Genomic DNA, 14,806 nt, shown 5'->3' with positions numbered 1-14,806 from the left:
GTGCTCAACGCTGTCTGGAAACACTCCTTTAAAAATCGTCTCCAGTGTCCGTAGGGCTTTCTCATGAATCTACTTAGAGCAATCTTCATCTCTTGAGGATTGAAGTCCCCTTGGGAGCTGTACAGCGTGGTGGGAAGGGCAGCAGAGAGCTAGGGGGCAGAACTCCTGGTCAAAGTCCTGGGGGCTCCGAGCTGCCCCCTGAGGCTGTTCCAGGAGTGATGTGTGGCGGGGGTGGGGGTGGTCAAAGCAGCCCAGTATCATTTTGCCGTGCACTATACCACACTCAAAAAAGAGAAAGCTCACGCTTCCTCTGCACAGAAGCAAGGATATACTGTAACTGTAGTTAATAGATATGCGTCTATCACTAAAGCGGAGCACAGAAGACACCATCCAGGGGGCCAAGGGCACCCTCCCTGCGCACAGGGGTCAGTCCTGTGCAAGTGCTGTTTCCAGCCTCACAGCCCGGTTTCTGTGGGCAGATGACTCTCTCGATGAGGTGTGCCCGTAGATTCCGGACTCTGGCTCGCAGACACTGAGCGAGACCACCTCTGAGGCTCTGGGCTCGACGGGGGGCGGCCGTTGTGCATGCAGAGGTTACAACAGTGACCAAAACATGGGGGCCTAAAAGAGGTCTGCTTTTTCTCCCCAGGTCGTGGCTACGCTGGGGACCACATCCTGCTGCTCATTTGACAATCTCCTCGAAGTGGGTCCTATCTGTAAGTATCTGATCAGGTTATCTTTTGGAGAATGTTCCAATATCGGAAGGCTTCAGTGGGCCTTCTTCTCTGGGCTCTCCTTCATAATAATATAGGTCAAGATCATGTTATAATATCATAATGTGTTTAGATAGTATAAAGCATAATATAATAGGATGTTCACATAACAATAACTTCGTATTTCAATGGCTTGCTAGACTCTTCCTCTATTTGCAATAGCGTGAATCTCATTAGCTTGAAGTCCACACACCCCGAAATGTGGTCTAATTGGACCAGAGCTGAGCTTGGCTGAACCAACGTGCTATCGGTAAGAAAAAACCCTTGCGTGCCATGCAGCGGGGCCACAAGACTGCGGGGCTCTATCACCCCACACAAGAGAACAAACTCAAACTCTTCAGCAAGCCCCATGAGGCTCGATCTGCAGGACTTGGCAGTTCCCCATCTTTGAATGAAGTCTAGTATATCTTCTTCAGCCTTTCTGGAAGGACTGAATGCAAATTACCTAACGTAACTAAGCGCATCAATACCCAAACCCCGGATTTCCCCGGAGAAGAATCTGCTTGCTGTGCCTTTCAGGGCCGCTCCTCCCCTCTGGCCTCCCTCATAGCACATGGGTGGTCTCCCGGGAATTGAGGACTCAAAGAATCCCAAAGGTGGAACATGAGTAAGGACTGTCTCTGAGGCTGCCCCTTCAATACTCGGTTCCAGGCACCCAGCAGGTCTGGGAGGGGTTTCCATGACAGAGACCTTCTCTTGGGCAGGGGTGTGGCTTCATGACCCCCTTCCCCTGTCCTCGGGTTATGGCACCCCACTCCCACAGTTCCAGGGCACCTGCTGCCCCAGACCCATGGGACTGGTCATCGGGGCAGTCTGGGGTCCCATGGAGGCTGTTCAGGCCCCCAGACCACATCTCTGTGGCTTGTGCTAGACAGCATGCCACATGCGGCGCTGGACCCCCAGCCCAGTGTGCATTACCCCACCGCCAAATGGGAAGACACGTGTGCCCACGCTCAGGGAGTGGTGCCAGGCCCAGCCTGGTCACAGCACACCCGTGCAGCAGCTGAGGCCAGCCACTTCAGGCTGTGGGCCGTCCCATCCCAAGCTTCATCTCTCCATCCATCAGGTGCAATGCTTGAATGTCAGTGTCCTTCCTCACAGGGCTCTTTAGAGGGTGAGTTCGTGCACGGAAATCGTGGAGACCCAGGACGGAGGCAGGCGTGCCAGGGACTGGCCATGCCTGGGGGCTGCTGGCGTGGGTGTGCCCATTCACACAGGTTTCCCTGTGCCACGTTTGACCGGCAGCAACGGTCTGTGAGAGCAGCCGGCTGAGGGCTGTGGTACAAAGCTCAGGGCTGGGACAAGGGACACAATCAGGTGGCTCAGGCTCACGGCCGGGGCGTTGGTCCCGTTAGCTGTAAACCTTGGTATGCCAGGCTGAGCCGCTGAGTGCCCCTCTGACTCAGATGTCAGGCTGGGAACTGGATGTCCCTGACAGGGGCTGGCTGATGTCATGCCCGGGGCTCTTGGATTTACGGGGCTGGAGCTCTTTGGCAGAGCAGAGCCCATATGACCCAGCTGAGGGCCCAGGGGGGGCAGCTGGTGTTCACAGCCTCCCGGGGACTGGGGGACCCAGCTGGGGCTGTCCCATGGTCCTGGGGCTCCCTCTGCTCCCCAGATCTGAGGGCTGTGGGAACTGCCATCTCAGTGATGGTTTGGTGCCCAACACAGAGGCTGTTCTGGGGCTGGCTGAGGGACCCCATGAGCGCCAGGGCCAGAACCCTGCTGCTCACCGCTGCAGCTCACACATGAGGGTAATTCTCACAATTATACTTACTACTGATGATACTCTTACCGTAAGTAATGCCAGCACCCTGAAGTAAGCACCTTTCTGCCTCCTTCCCCTCCTCTGACACCATCTCCTTGACTGTCACCAAATACTTAGCATTCAAAGGGCTGCTCTGGGATCCCGAGCTGGCCTCGTTCTGTGGTATGATTGGAATAAACCATTAAAACAATTCAGGCAGTTAGGGATTCATCCACCATGATTTGACAGAGATGGTATATGTCAGAAGACCGTTTTCTCCAAACTGCTGACTTAGGAAAGACGTTTTCTTCTTGGTTCCTTTTAAAATGACTCACCAGACAGAGACTTGGTCTCACTCTGTGCACTTGGACAGATCAATGGAGGTTTCCAACAGGTTTTACCGGGGAGAGGATGAGATGCAGAAAGCAGGTAGTAGAAGGAGACAGACGGGAGATGTGACAGTGGGGAGTAGAGGCCGGGGTCCCGGGGGTTCCGACCCTGTGTGGAAGGGGAGCAGCGTGCACAGGGCAGCCAAAGCCCCGCCCAGTGGCACCGGGATGATGGGGGGTGCCTCTGATGGCACAGGAAGGGTAGAGGGATGCCAGTCCCTCAGAGACTGCCCTCCCTTCCAACACCGTCCAAAACCACCCTCAGGTTCAATAATTCGCCAGAAAGACAGAACTCCCTGAAAGCATCTCACGGGTACGGTGTATTGCAGGGAGGAGAGGTGCGGGCAGAACGTGGGAAGGGACCAAACTCTTGTCTTCTCCCATGAGGTCATGGATGGCTAGCTCCCCCCGATTATGATGACAATACACACAGAGTGGGACACCACCTGCCACGGAAGCCTGCCAAGCCTGTGGCATCAGAGTGTGAGTGGGGCTCAGTCACATGCCACCTACCTGGCTGACCTGCCATCTCCAGCTTCACTGGGAGGTCCCGCTAATACCTTCCATCCCTGGTTCCTGCAGAAGGCAGAACGAATGTGGCCCAAAGCCACCATCATAAATCATTGATTCACCGTCTGGGGGCCAAACACCCCTGCAGGAAAGGACTCCTATGAGGCAGGGCACTCCAGGGGCTCGAGGTCACCTCCCTGGAGCCGAGCGCAAAGGTCAGAGCTCTTCTGGAGTAAAGTTAAGTCCCCACGGCATACCTTCCCCTGATGTACCTCCTTCCCTTCCCTCCTGACCACCCCCTCCCTGTCTTTGCTTCCCACTGTCCCCCTCTGGGTTTCCCACACATTCCGCGATGGGTTGTGGCTTTTACTCTTAGCAAACATTCCTCTCACAAGGCTGATGGCTGAGTGAGGAGAAGAGAGCCTTGTCTGCTGCTTCTGGAATCTGTTCTCCTCGCTCCTGCCTTCACGGCTTGCATCCTTCCTGGCTCCTCTTCCTGTTCAGACCCCGGGGTCCCGCTCTGCCTCACCCCTTCCCTTGACACTTCTGAACCGGACAGAGACATTGGAGTCTTGAACTCCTCCGACGGGCCTCTAACAGAAAACGAAGTCTCCTGACCAGTGGTCGGGGAGGGGGTGGCCCAAACAGCCCCATGGAGAGCACAGCCTGGATCCGCGGTTTGCTGTCTGTCCTCTACGTGCACCTGAGATTTCTCCCTGCTGCACAGCCTCCGGGGCCCCAGCATGACAGCCCTATAGCAGCAGGAACACGGGAATGGCCAGTGTGGGTGTGCTGTGGTCTCGAAGAAGAAGTCCTACATCTTCCACGGGTTCTCGCCAACTCCCGGCCACATCCGCGTGGGGCCCTGTGGTGCCCACACACCCTCCACCCATGAAACATCCTTGGGGTGCTCAGACCCCAAGCACACCGTGACCCTCCGTGGCCGTTTCGTGTGTGTTCGGAAAGACATTTGGCCCGGATCCAACCAAGGGCTTTGATCCCTCCAATCCTGAAGCTCAAACAGAATCAAGGCTTTGAAAGTCCTCGTAAAGCTTTTATCAGCAGAGCTCAGAACCGCTCGTCACTCCTCACAGCATCAAGTGTGACTAGTGAGCATCACACACGGAAAGGTGAACCCTGCATTGTCAGTTGGCATAGATGCACGTGCCAGAGGCTCACTGAGCCCTCCAGGTGCTGCCCTGACCCAGGGCGGGCAGGACGCCTGCTCCCCATCAGAACGCCCCGACCTTCTGGGGTTACTGATTTCATGATGGGCTAAGTGCCCAACACGCAGGGAGGGACCTATCACGATGCTCGCACGTATTTCTCACGCAGCCTGGAGCTGGGGTCATGATAGGCAGTTACGAATATTATCTTGTCTCTCCCTCAGGTTCCAGGTGCTATTTTTATGGCCATTTGCCTGTGAGGGAGAATGAGCTTGAAGGGACATAAGGCCATACACCTGCTGGGTGGTTGGAGGCAGGGACTGAACCCAGATAGTCTCAACTGAGGGAGTGCATTTAATCAGGACACTCTTCCACCTGCCCAGGAAGACACAGTCCCTTCCTGCCAGATGATTCTGGTGAGGCTGGAAAACAGAAATCATATTCATGAAGGAGCCTAGGATGATTGCTGGTAGCATAAAATCAACACGTATGCTTTGTATCGAGATGGGGCAGGGATAGAGGTCACTGGGGCTGCGTACCCAGCCGTTCCCCAAGAACTTTGTGGGGAAGGACGTTAGGATGGGTTAGCCAGGAGAACTGGGAGCAAATTCCCAGTGGACGAGATGGGGGAAGGCCAAGGAAGGAGGTGGAACTGGGATGAGGTGTGTGTAAGGAGCCCGGAGGGATAGTGCACGCTGGCCCCTTAGAGCGTAAGCATCGACCTTCAAGTCAAGCAGGGCAGCTGATCCCATTTTGCTCATCTTCTACACAATCCCTGAGCACCTGGTCTGTTCTAGCACCATCTGGAGCCAGCTCAGGACCTCTGCCCTCAGTTTCATTGCCTTCAGACCCGAGGAGCCTCTTAGTGTCCAGAATCGGGCCAACAAATGCTGTTATGGACTGTATACAGTAAGAACACTGGATGGGATGAGGTGGTCATCAGGCCGCTGTGAGCAGGGCATCCACTGGGGAGCTCACCAGTTGCCTCTGGATTTCAGGTAACAAGGAGGACATGTGGCTGCACATCGATGCTGCCTACGCAGGCAGCTCCTTCATCTGCCCCGAGTTCCGGCATCTTCTGAATGGAGTAGAGGTGGGTGTGCTCTTTACCTTTGATACGATCATTTTTTAAAAGATACATTTATTTATTTATTTTGTAAGGGAGGGACAGAGGCAGAGGGAGAGAGAATTGACAAGAAGATTCTATGCTGAACATGGAGTCCAATGGGGCTCAATCCCAGGACCCTGAGATTGCCATCTGAGCCAAAACCAAGAGTCGGCCGCTTAACCTACTGAGCCACCCAGGTGCCTCTCTCCTTAATAAGATCACTGTTTAAAAGTGTTATGTTATCAGTGACTTCTCCTTACGAGGCTATGACATTCCATTTGTCACTGCTGTGGTTTGTTTCAGCAACTTATTTCCAAACAATTTTTGTGATTATCAGAAATCAGATTTCCTTATAAGGGGGGTTGAGAATCTGTCCAGTCATATGACCTGTCTTCTGGAAATACATCTGACATTTGCAGCCATTTTTCTCTCTGCAGAATTCACATGGTAGGATAAATTTTAGCTTAATAAACTGTGGGGAAATATTTAGGAAGAAAATAAAATCTTAATGCTTTTTAGTAAGAGGTCATGGATAGACGCAACCTGTGATTCTGTTCGGTCTGGTCCAGTGCATGGTATTACTTTCACAGACATATCGATCGAGCAGCCACGCACGCATTTAAATGTCCTCTACCCCTTTCAGAATTTGGCAACTGAGGCCTGTAATGCCCACGGGAACACCTGCTGCTTTTGAGAAACAGTCATCAAAACTATCGACCAAATACTCTGCTTCTCCTCAGGGCCGCAGAGGGTAATGTGGGGCAGACTTAATGCAGAGAGATGTCACTACGGAGGTGATGTGTCATTTCAGCCTCAAGTAGGATTTCTCTGTGGGTGGCAGCTCATGGGCCAGGATGTTCCTCCAGCCAGGAGCTCAGTTGCAGAGGCAATAAAGGGTCCAGAGAGACAGACTTTGCAGCGAGTCCAGGGAAGGGCATAGGGAGTCATAGGAGCCGCAGTCCTGACTTTATGCTCAGAGGCAAGGGTTTCGTGAGACCCGGGGCCACGTGCGGTGCGGGATGGGCATGGCCGTCGGCATTAAGCAACTGTTTGAATGCCAGCCTTACCTGGGACTAGCTGTGTCCCTGTGGGGAGGTTAGTGTTTTCTCTACACCTCACAAAGTGGATTTAGTAATGATAGTTCCTTCGGGGGGTTGCTGTAAGTACCCGGAGTTAATCATGTCTAAAGTGCTTAAAAACAGCATCTGGCACACAGTGAGTCCTGCGCATGAGTTGGATCCTTTTATTATCTTTCGCCACGGCTGCAGAGACTGTCCCTGAGAACCTCTCTCTGCTCTCCTGTCATGCTGCCAATTAATTTTCTAATTGCTAATTTCGATCCTCATAAAGCCGTAATACCAGAAAAGTGGGTGTCAGGTACAGAATACAAATATCCCCATCTTCGGAAAGAATACCCCCTGGTTGCTGATGAATCAAGTAGCATTCCAGTTCATATCTCCATCACGTCGGTGCATTTATTCACTCCTCACTCACTCGAGAATTATTTATGGATCCCTGAATGCACGCCAGACCTCAGCTCAGTGCTGGGGAGGGGCTGGTAAGCAGGGCTTCCGAAGGCCCCCGTAAATACTAGGGAGGGGGTTGTGGCGTGTGAGAGTTCAGCTAACACCGAGCGCTGTGCAGTTCACTGCCAGCAGCTGGGTTTGTGGGCGTTATGAAAAAATAAATCTCTATTCTGTATAAAGAACTCCTATTACAGAGATGATGCATGTTACTGGGAAGGTCTGCCCCTGCACCCCAGGGACGGAGGGCAAAGCCTTCATAGGGGATTTGTGTGCCTGTCCCCAAGATCTGGTCTTTCTAAGTATCAGGTGAAGGATTGCACAATCTTTTCCCACTACTACTGTCCTCCTCCCCGTGATCCCCGGACCCGGGGTTTCGGCTTTCACAGGAGGTGACTACCTGTCAGGCCACCCAGCTCTGGGCACTGGAGCACGATGGTATCAGCAGCAGACAGGAATTTCAGGCTCGACACTGAGTCATTTCCATGTCTCCTGCATTGTTCCTTGTGGGGCGAGGGCCCAGCTGCTCAGCTGGTCAGATAAGGGGGCTGCAATATCCTGTAGCATCCCCAGCCCGGAGATAAGAACCCTTCTCTGTGCCGGCAGGAAGAGCACACAGCAGTTGGGTAATGAAAGACTATTAAACAGACCAGCCCCCCCACCCTACCCGGGAGGGAGCTAATAAAATTCTCGGCAAACAAAGCTCTTCTTTCACATTTTGTCTCCTTTTATCGACAAATGAAACGCGTTGTCATTTCCCGTCTCTTTCTCTAAATCGCTTTTATTGAAACGTGGAAGGAAATGAATCTGCTCCCCCCAGAGCGGGCTGATGCGCGAGGCTGCCGTCAGCCGAGCAGATGTCTCTCTGGTGGCGGGGCGCCATCCCAGGCTGCCCCCTGGGCCTCCAGCCAGACCCAGAGAATAAATCTGGGGGTGCATTTTGAAGAATGTAAGAACGCACCATTTACAATAGAGCAGTGAAAAAGCTGAGTGCCCTCCTTAGCCTGTCTCGGTGGTTGAAATCTTATTTTCTGCTGGGAAATACGGCAGCCCCTAAAATCAATGAGCTAATACCTGTTGTTGGCCGTTGCTACCCATTGTCTTCAGGAAGGGAGCCTGTTACCAATAGGTGTGCAATGACCTTGGGTGTTATCTTTAAAAATAAAGAAGAAAATGTTTAGGTATGTGGGAAGAGTTGTTGATTTTGGTTATCGCATAAGCGTTAGTAAAAGAACCAACCAATTCAATAAAAATTGGGGTGATCCTGATTACCGTAGGTTAGGTGTGATGTTTTCACCCCCATTGCTTAGGATGAGACGTGTATTCTGAGAACGTTGCTAGTTTGTGAGTTTTGAGGAAGGTGCTGGCAGAAAGTATTTCATAGGCCAGATCAGTGCAATTTCTGAAATAGTACACGTGAATTCAAATCCGGATTATTCCAAAGACTATTGCAATCCAAAGACTAGTAGTTTGAAAGGGAGATACATTTTATATGACTCCAGATGATGCAAATTTGAAAGTGTATGACCTAAAATATTGCTGACATCTCATTTTACGAGGAAAGGTAGAACTGTGAATTTTCCCAATTAAAAGTGAGTAGGGACTCTTGTGGCTTCAGGGCAGGAAAGCCTCCAGAACCATGAGCTGTGTCCCTGTTGCTGCTGGGAACAGACATCTCCTCACAGGGGGACAGCAATTCTCCTCGTCTTCTCTTGGGGTCGCCCTTGGAGTGTGTGTTGGGGTTCCGCATGTTTTGAATTATCCAAGGTCCTCAAAATGCATCCCTTTGCTTCAAATGTGATAGCCCTACACCAAATCAGGATTAACCCAGAAATAAAAGGGAGTGTTAACAGGAAGTTTCTAGATTAGCTCATTCCTGGCCCTCCTTTATAAATTGTCATAGAGTCATCCCACCAAGGGCCCTCAGCCAGACGGTGGGAGTGCTAAGGCCAGGATCTGGAGCTCTTAGTCCAAAGTCTATGCCCTTTCCACCGTAAAAAGAACAAGATTCTTCATTTCACTCTTCAGACGAACTTTCTGGACGTCTCCTAGGTGCCTGGCATTGCATCCCGAGGACTGCCAGCCTGCCAGGTGGTCTTCATACTCAATTTCTACGGGGTGCCCCTTGGCAGGCACCTCCAGCCCGCCCCAGTGAGTCCCCCTCCTCCTCTGAGCAGCGAGCCTGGTCATGGCTACCCGATGCTCATTTTCACATTGCATCCTGACGACTGCTCTCTGGTCAGATCTTCCTGCTCCACCACGAGGTGCTGGGAGTCAGGAGCTGTCACTGTGGTCCCTGGGACCACCACCCAGTTGGCTTATCCCCCACAAATCTTAACAACCACAGATCAGCAGCAGCCTTCCAACTGGAGAGTGTACTGTGTCAGGAGCTGGGCTGAGGGGTTCCCGGCTGTGGTATCACGATTTCTCCATCAAGCAGCCATTTCCGTTCCAGTCCACATGGAGTTGGCTGTTGAGCTGGGATCCAACCCTTCTTGCTTTGTGCTTCGGTCCAGAATCAGCTCTGTATCAGCTCCATGCGTTCATGAGCTACGATGCATTCTTCCCCTTGAAAATGAGTATGAAGAGGCTCAGAGAGGTCGGGTGGCTGCCCAAGGGAGTTCAGAGCCCGGACCTCCCCAGCTGCCCTTGCGCCCCAAGCCCCACGGCCTCAGTGACTCCCCTCTGCGTGGTCTTACACTCGAGAAAACAGAGTGTTAATTATTGTGTGTGGAGTCTAGTTTTATGACTAGACATTCGTAACTGAAATGTCTTCTTTTTGTCGTTACTATTCCTTGGCAGTTTGCAGATTCGTTTAACTTCAATCCCCACAAATGGATGTTGGTGAATTTTGACTGCTCTGCCATGTGGTGAGTTTCCCCATTGGCTAGATGTCAATGACCCTACGCCCACTGAGCTTGACAAGAGTGGCTTTCTAGGAAAGAAGCCTGGCAGGGGAGGATGCTGTCACTGGTGGAGCGCACTGCTTGGCTCCCTTCTGAACCACGGGTAGGATTCTTGCTAAATCTTACCCTGGTAGTAAACTGTTGACCAGAATATGGTGTTGCAACATAGCCACACAAGAAACAAAGGTTAATCCAGAAAACCCGGTAGCTGGCTCTAGCTAGCACTAACAAAAACAACTCAAGGAAACTTCAGGGCATGTTTCTAATTCAGTCACCTCTGTGTTTTCATTCTTAGATGTTTAACCAACCTAACGAACCTTTCCTTTTTGCTAAGGAAAAATAAGAGTAATCCTATTTCCCGCGAACTTCCCTGGAAATTCTTAGTAGCAGAGCCATAATCAAGTTGGTTATATTTAGAACAAGAAAAAGAATTCAGAAATTTAAGTGGATGATATTCCATCAAGTAGATGACGTTTAAAGTAACAGCGGTTGCTGGGAGTTTTGTAGGAACAGTGGAAACTTGTTCCCCTATGTTCATTACAGGAAGAAGGAGGTTAATCAACCTTAAGACTGGGGCGCTTTGCGTGAATTTTGTGCAAAATTGTTCGGCATGTAATTGAATGAATGGTTTTTCACCCTGGAGGGGTGAAGAAAGCAGTTCTCACCCACCCCACCTGAAATCTGTTCTCCTGGTTTACCCAGTGATCTGGGCACTCTTTGACTCTTCTGTCTAAAGATAAAGTCACATTTTCAGTGCTTTACTAAAAAATAGGTTCAACTCAATTCTTTTTTTGTCAGCCTTTGACCCAAACTTTGAAACGTGATTTGAAAGCCCCTTTGGGAATGGGCATTGCAGACTTAGCTCTGTCTGAAATACTAGTAAGGATCTATACAGGCTACATCTTTTATGAACATCAGTATTCTTTTGTATTCTCGTGGCTGCATTTGTCTGTTTTATTTAAAGTGGAACACTTGAAGAAGAGCTCATACAGTGTGTCAGAAGTCCCTTTTCTTGAACTTTAATTGGGACTGAAATGTAATTCTGTTCTGCTGGCATATTTGGTCAGACTGTGGGTCCTGGGCACGGAGCTGGTGCACAGCCAGAAGGGGCCGTGCCGCCTCTGTTTTGGGAGGGCAGGTGGCCTCATCGTGAGCTGATGGGGGTGCCCACAGCATCCTTAGTGGCCAGTGAGGTGTCAGGCCAAGAGAGCCACACATACAGCCTGGAGGATTGTCGGGGGTGAAGCGATCGGGACCAGGAGGGCTGCTGGGCGGTGCTGGCCAGAGGGGCTCATGGTGCACCCAGACATTTCACTCATTACCTGGACAAAATAATATCAAACTTAGATGTTTAGGGGCGCCTGGGGGCCTCAGTTGGTTAAGCGTCTTGACTCTTGATCTCAGCTCAGGTATTGATCTCAGGGTCAAGCATTTGGGGCCACGATCTGTGATCAGATGTTGAAATATGATAAAGATGAATAGAAAAAGTGGCATCCTGCCATTGGGTCCAATAAGCCAGTGCATCAGTAAAGGACAAGAGAGGACAGCTCCATCTGTGGCGTGGGGGAGAAGGGTCCAGGCCCATCACAGGGTGTGGTGTGACCAGGGCTGCCGTGGAGGTGACCTGTGGGAGAGATGCAGGGAGTGCAGGGGTGAGACCAATGAAGATTGAGGTCCAGCAGGGGAAGGGCTCGGGAAGAGAGAGGGCAGAGGTTCAGGTGAGAAGCTTGGGGGTGCCTGGGAGCTAGAAGGTAGGGAAGAATGCGTGAGGGAGATGCTTCCATGGTCCCATTCATTCACTGCCTGGTTGTTGCAGAAAGAAAGGTCACAGAAAGCCTATGTGGTGACATGGCATTTGACAAAGGGCCATGTGAGGTGATAGACCAACCAGTCCACGTACCAGGGCTGGGGTTGGTGGAGGGGGGTAGCGACCATCTGTGCAAAGGCCCTGAGACAGATGTGTACACAACAGTGAACTCAGGTGAAAACCGCCGAAGATCATTCAGGTGGCCCATGTGGATTTAAATTGAATCAGCTATCCACATTTAAAATGGGCATTTTTACAGATACATGCAGCTTTTTAATGACTCACCATTTAATGCGAGCCCTTACAGCGCAATTTTGTAGGTCACTGGTGCGAATCGGAGCAGGCCTGGGGGTACACATGCCTTCCTGCCCAGTACAGCCCCGCTGGCCTCCACATTCAGTCCTGGCGCCAGGCTGGCCTTATGCACAGGTGAATGCCAGGCTCCTGGAGGACACACAGTCTAAGGATTATACTTGCATGACAGCTGAGCTGGTATGGGAATTGTCATCCCTATTTTAGGGATGAGGCAACCAGTTCTGCTTAGGGGCACACAGCTCTCCAGGCCAGAGCCACAAATGTTTAATAGCAATGTGGTCAAGTTTTTAAAAACTAATGCTGAGTAGGGGCTCCTGGGTGGCTCAGTCAGTTGAGCGTCCAACTCTTGACCTCAGGGTTGTAGGATTGAGCCCTGCTTTGGGCTCTCTGTTGGGTGTGGAGCCTGCTTAGGGTTCTCTTTCTCCTCCTCTCTCTGCCCCTCCCTGTGAATCGTGCTCTCTCTAAAAAATCAAAAAACAAACAAACAAAACCTTAATACTGAGTTAAAAGAATCAGAGAATCACAAGTCTCACAGGATGCAAATTAAGAAAACATGCACAAGGGCCCCGGAGTGGCTCAGTCAGTGAAGCATCTGCCTTCAGCTCAAGTCATGATCCCAGGGTCCTGGGATCGAGCCCCACAACAGGCTCCCTGCTCCATAGGAAGTCTGCTTCTCCCTCTGCCTCTGTCCCTCCCCCTGGCTCGTGCTCTCTCTCTCTTTCTCTCTCTCTCATGGGCTCTCTCAAATAAATAAATAAAATCTTTTAAAAAAAAGAGTACATGCACGAAAATCGATATGCATTTTGTAAACACATACACAAGAAAGAGCATGGAGCACATTAGAATTGTTCCGGATGGATGAAGAAGAAATTGGAGAACAAGAGCTGTTTTTTGGTGGGAATGAGGCATAATCAAGACCCCATTGTGTTTTCACTTTTGTTCAAGCTGTCAGTTGGTTCCACTTTCTCTCTGACTACTGAAAATAGTCCTGGATTTGAGCCCAGTCATGGACAGCCACAGGGCAAAGAGGAAGAGAGGGAGGGCAGCCTCCCTCCCGTTTGCCCGCCTGCGCTGTGGGTCCGCTGAGCATGCTCACTCCAGCTCCCTGGGTGGAGGTGGGGGGTGCCCTGTGTGTTCTCAGGCATCATGAGAGAAGGTGATACCTTGCAACAGGGTGCCAGGCAGTGTGCAGAGAAGGAAGGCTGAGAATCTACTCAGAGCCTCCTTTGCACTGTCCTGAATGTCCAAGGACTCAAATATGTATGTTTTGCTATTCTAAGAGGTTATTGCAGTAAAATGGGGTGTCAACACAATAGAATACAGGTAATAAGACACTTGTAAAAACCAGATTTCAGAAAGGATAGGCATTCCTTTAGATCCCTAAGAGTTGAAAACAAACAATACTAAATTCCGAACTTTTTATAGATGTTTTTAAATTTTTGCTAATACAACAAGATATAAATGTGTGTGTGTGGTGTTTTTTTTTTAATTGCTCTCACTGGTTGTTTTGTATTCCTTAAACTCAGAAGAGTTTCTCTTTTGTGTAATGAAATTTTACCAATGGTTAGTCTGTAATTTAAAGTAAGCATATTGGTTATTTTCTCTAAATATTGAAATGGACAAGATAATTGGAGTTTCGAAAACTTGCAATCATTATAAGCATAGTAAATACATTTCATAATGATTTCATTTTTCTGTTCATAAGTTTTTTATTGTTCATTTGAATCTCATAAATATGAGCCATTCCACCCAGACCTCAGTATCTGTTTAACGTCGGATTTTCTCCAAAGAAAGCTTAAGATTCCATATACGCCAAGGGCACGCTTGACTCTACCTGTACAAAGAGGCGTGGTGCCTTTTTCCAAATAGAATTTAAAGTTTATCACGAGTAGTTGTATAGCTTTTGCACTCTTCTGTTATGCTGGATTTTTTTTGAAGTTCAGTTTCGCGGGAAGATGGTCGACCACTGTGTTATGGCAAGATTGGATGTTAGAACTTGTCTTAAAAGCATTAACACACAGTTTTCTGTGTATCCTTTTGGTTTCTTTGCATTTTGATCCCAGTGCCATTTCCCATCCTGAATTCTTTTCTCTGTTGCCGGCACCAGGATGTAACACGAGCCCTCGTTCTGTGAGCCTCGCACAGTATTGTAGGTTTAGAGAAAGACAATGTAGATTTCTGTCAGACGCAGGAGTCCCCTCCCCTCAGCCCCCAGGACCGGAGTCAGGGAGACACTGTCCTCACCACGAACCCATTCTGAGTGAGGGGACTCTGCCGCCTACGGAGGCCGTCTCTGTGTGTGCCTGCGTGCACACCTGTGCAGGTGTGTGTGTGTCCTTGCACACATCTGTCTAAATAGCCTTCCTTTTACAACCCTGTCAAGCGTCATGTCCAACATTGTCCACATGCAACAACCACAAAAACCATGTGAACAAAACTGACTCCAGCGTAAACAGAATAAACTGAAAAATCTGACAGCTATTAAAGATGATTATATATAGCTCTTTTTAACATAACTATATTCAATATAGTGATTAAGGAAATCATTATTCATCCAAAGTT

The 14,806-nt window shown here is 50.1% G+C and overlaps 1 protein-coding gene across 2 annotated transcripts in view; it reads left to right on the top strand.

Moving 5' to 3' along the window:
• DDC (dopa decarboxylase) overlaps nucleotides 1–14,806 on the top strand; it is an 83,687-nt gene that overhangs the window by 48,515 nt on the left and 20,366 nt on the right. For both annotated transcript variants that reach the window (XM_002917622.3, XM_034665531.1), the window contains exons 7-9: nucleotides 650–716; nucleotides 5,584–5,678; nucleotides 10,019–10,086. In XM_002917622.3, the coding sequence (XP_002917668.1) occupies nucleotides 650–716; nucleotides 5,584–5,678; nucleotides 10,019–10,086 (230 nt within the window). The remainder of the gene's footprint in view (nucleotides 1–649; nucleotides 717–5,583; nucleotides 5,679–10,018; nucleotides 10,087–14,806) is intronic.

Source organism: Ailuropoda melanoleuca, chromosome 1 (assembly GCF_002007445.2).
Source record: "Ailuropoda melanoleuca isolate Jingjing chromosome 1, ASM200744v2, whole genome shotgun sequence".
In the NCBI taxonomy this organism is placed as follows: Eukaryota; Metazoa; Chordata; class Mammalia; order Carnivora; family Ursidae; genus Ailuropoda; species Ailuropoda melanoleuca.
This window is presented reverse-complemented; position numbering and strand designations above follow the sequence as displayed.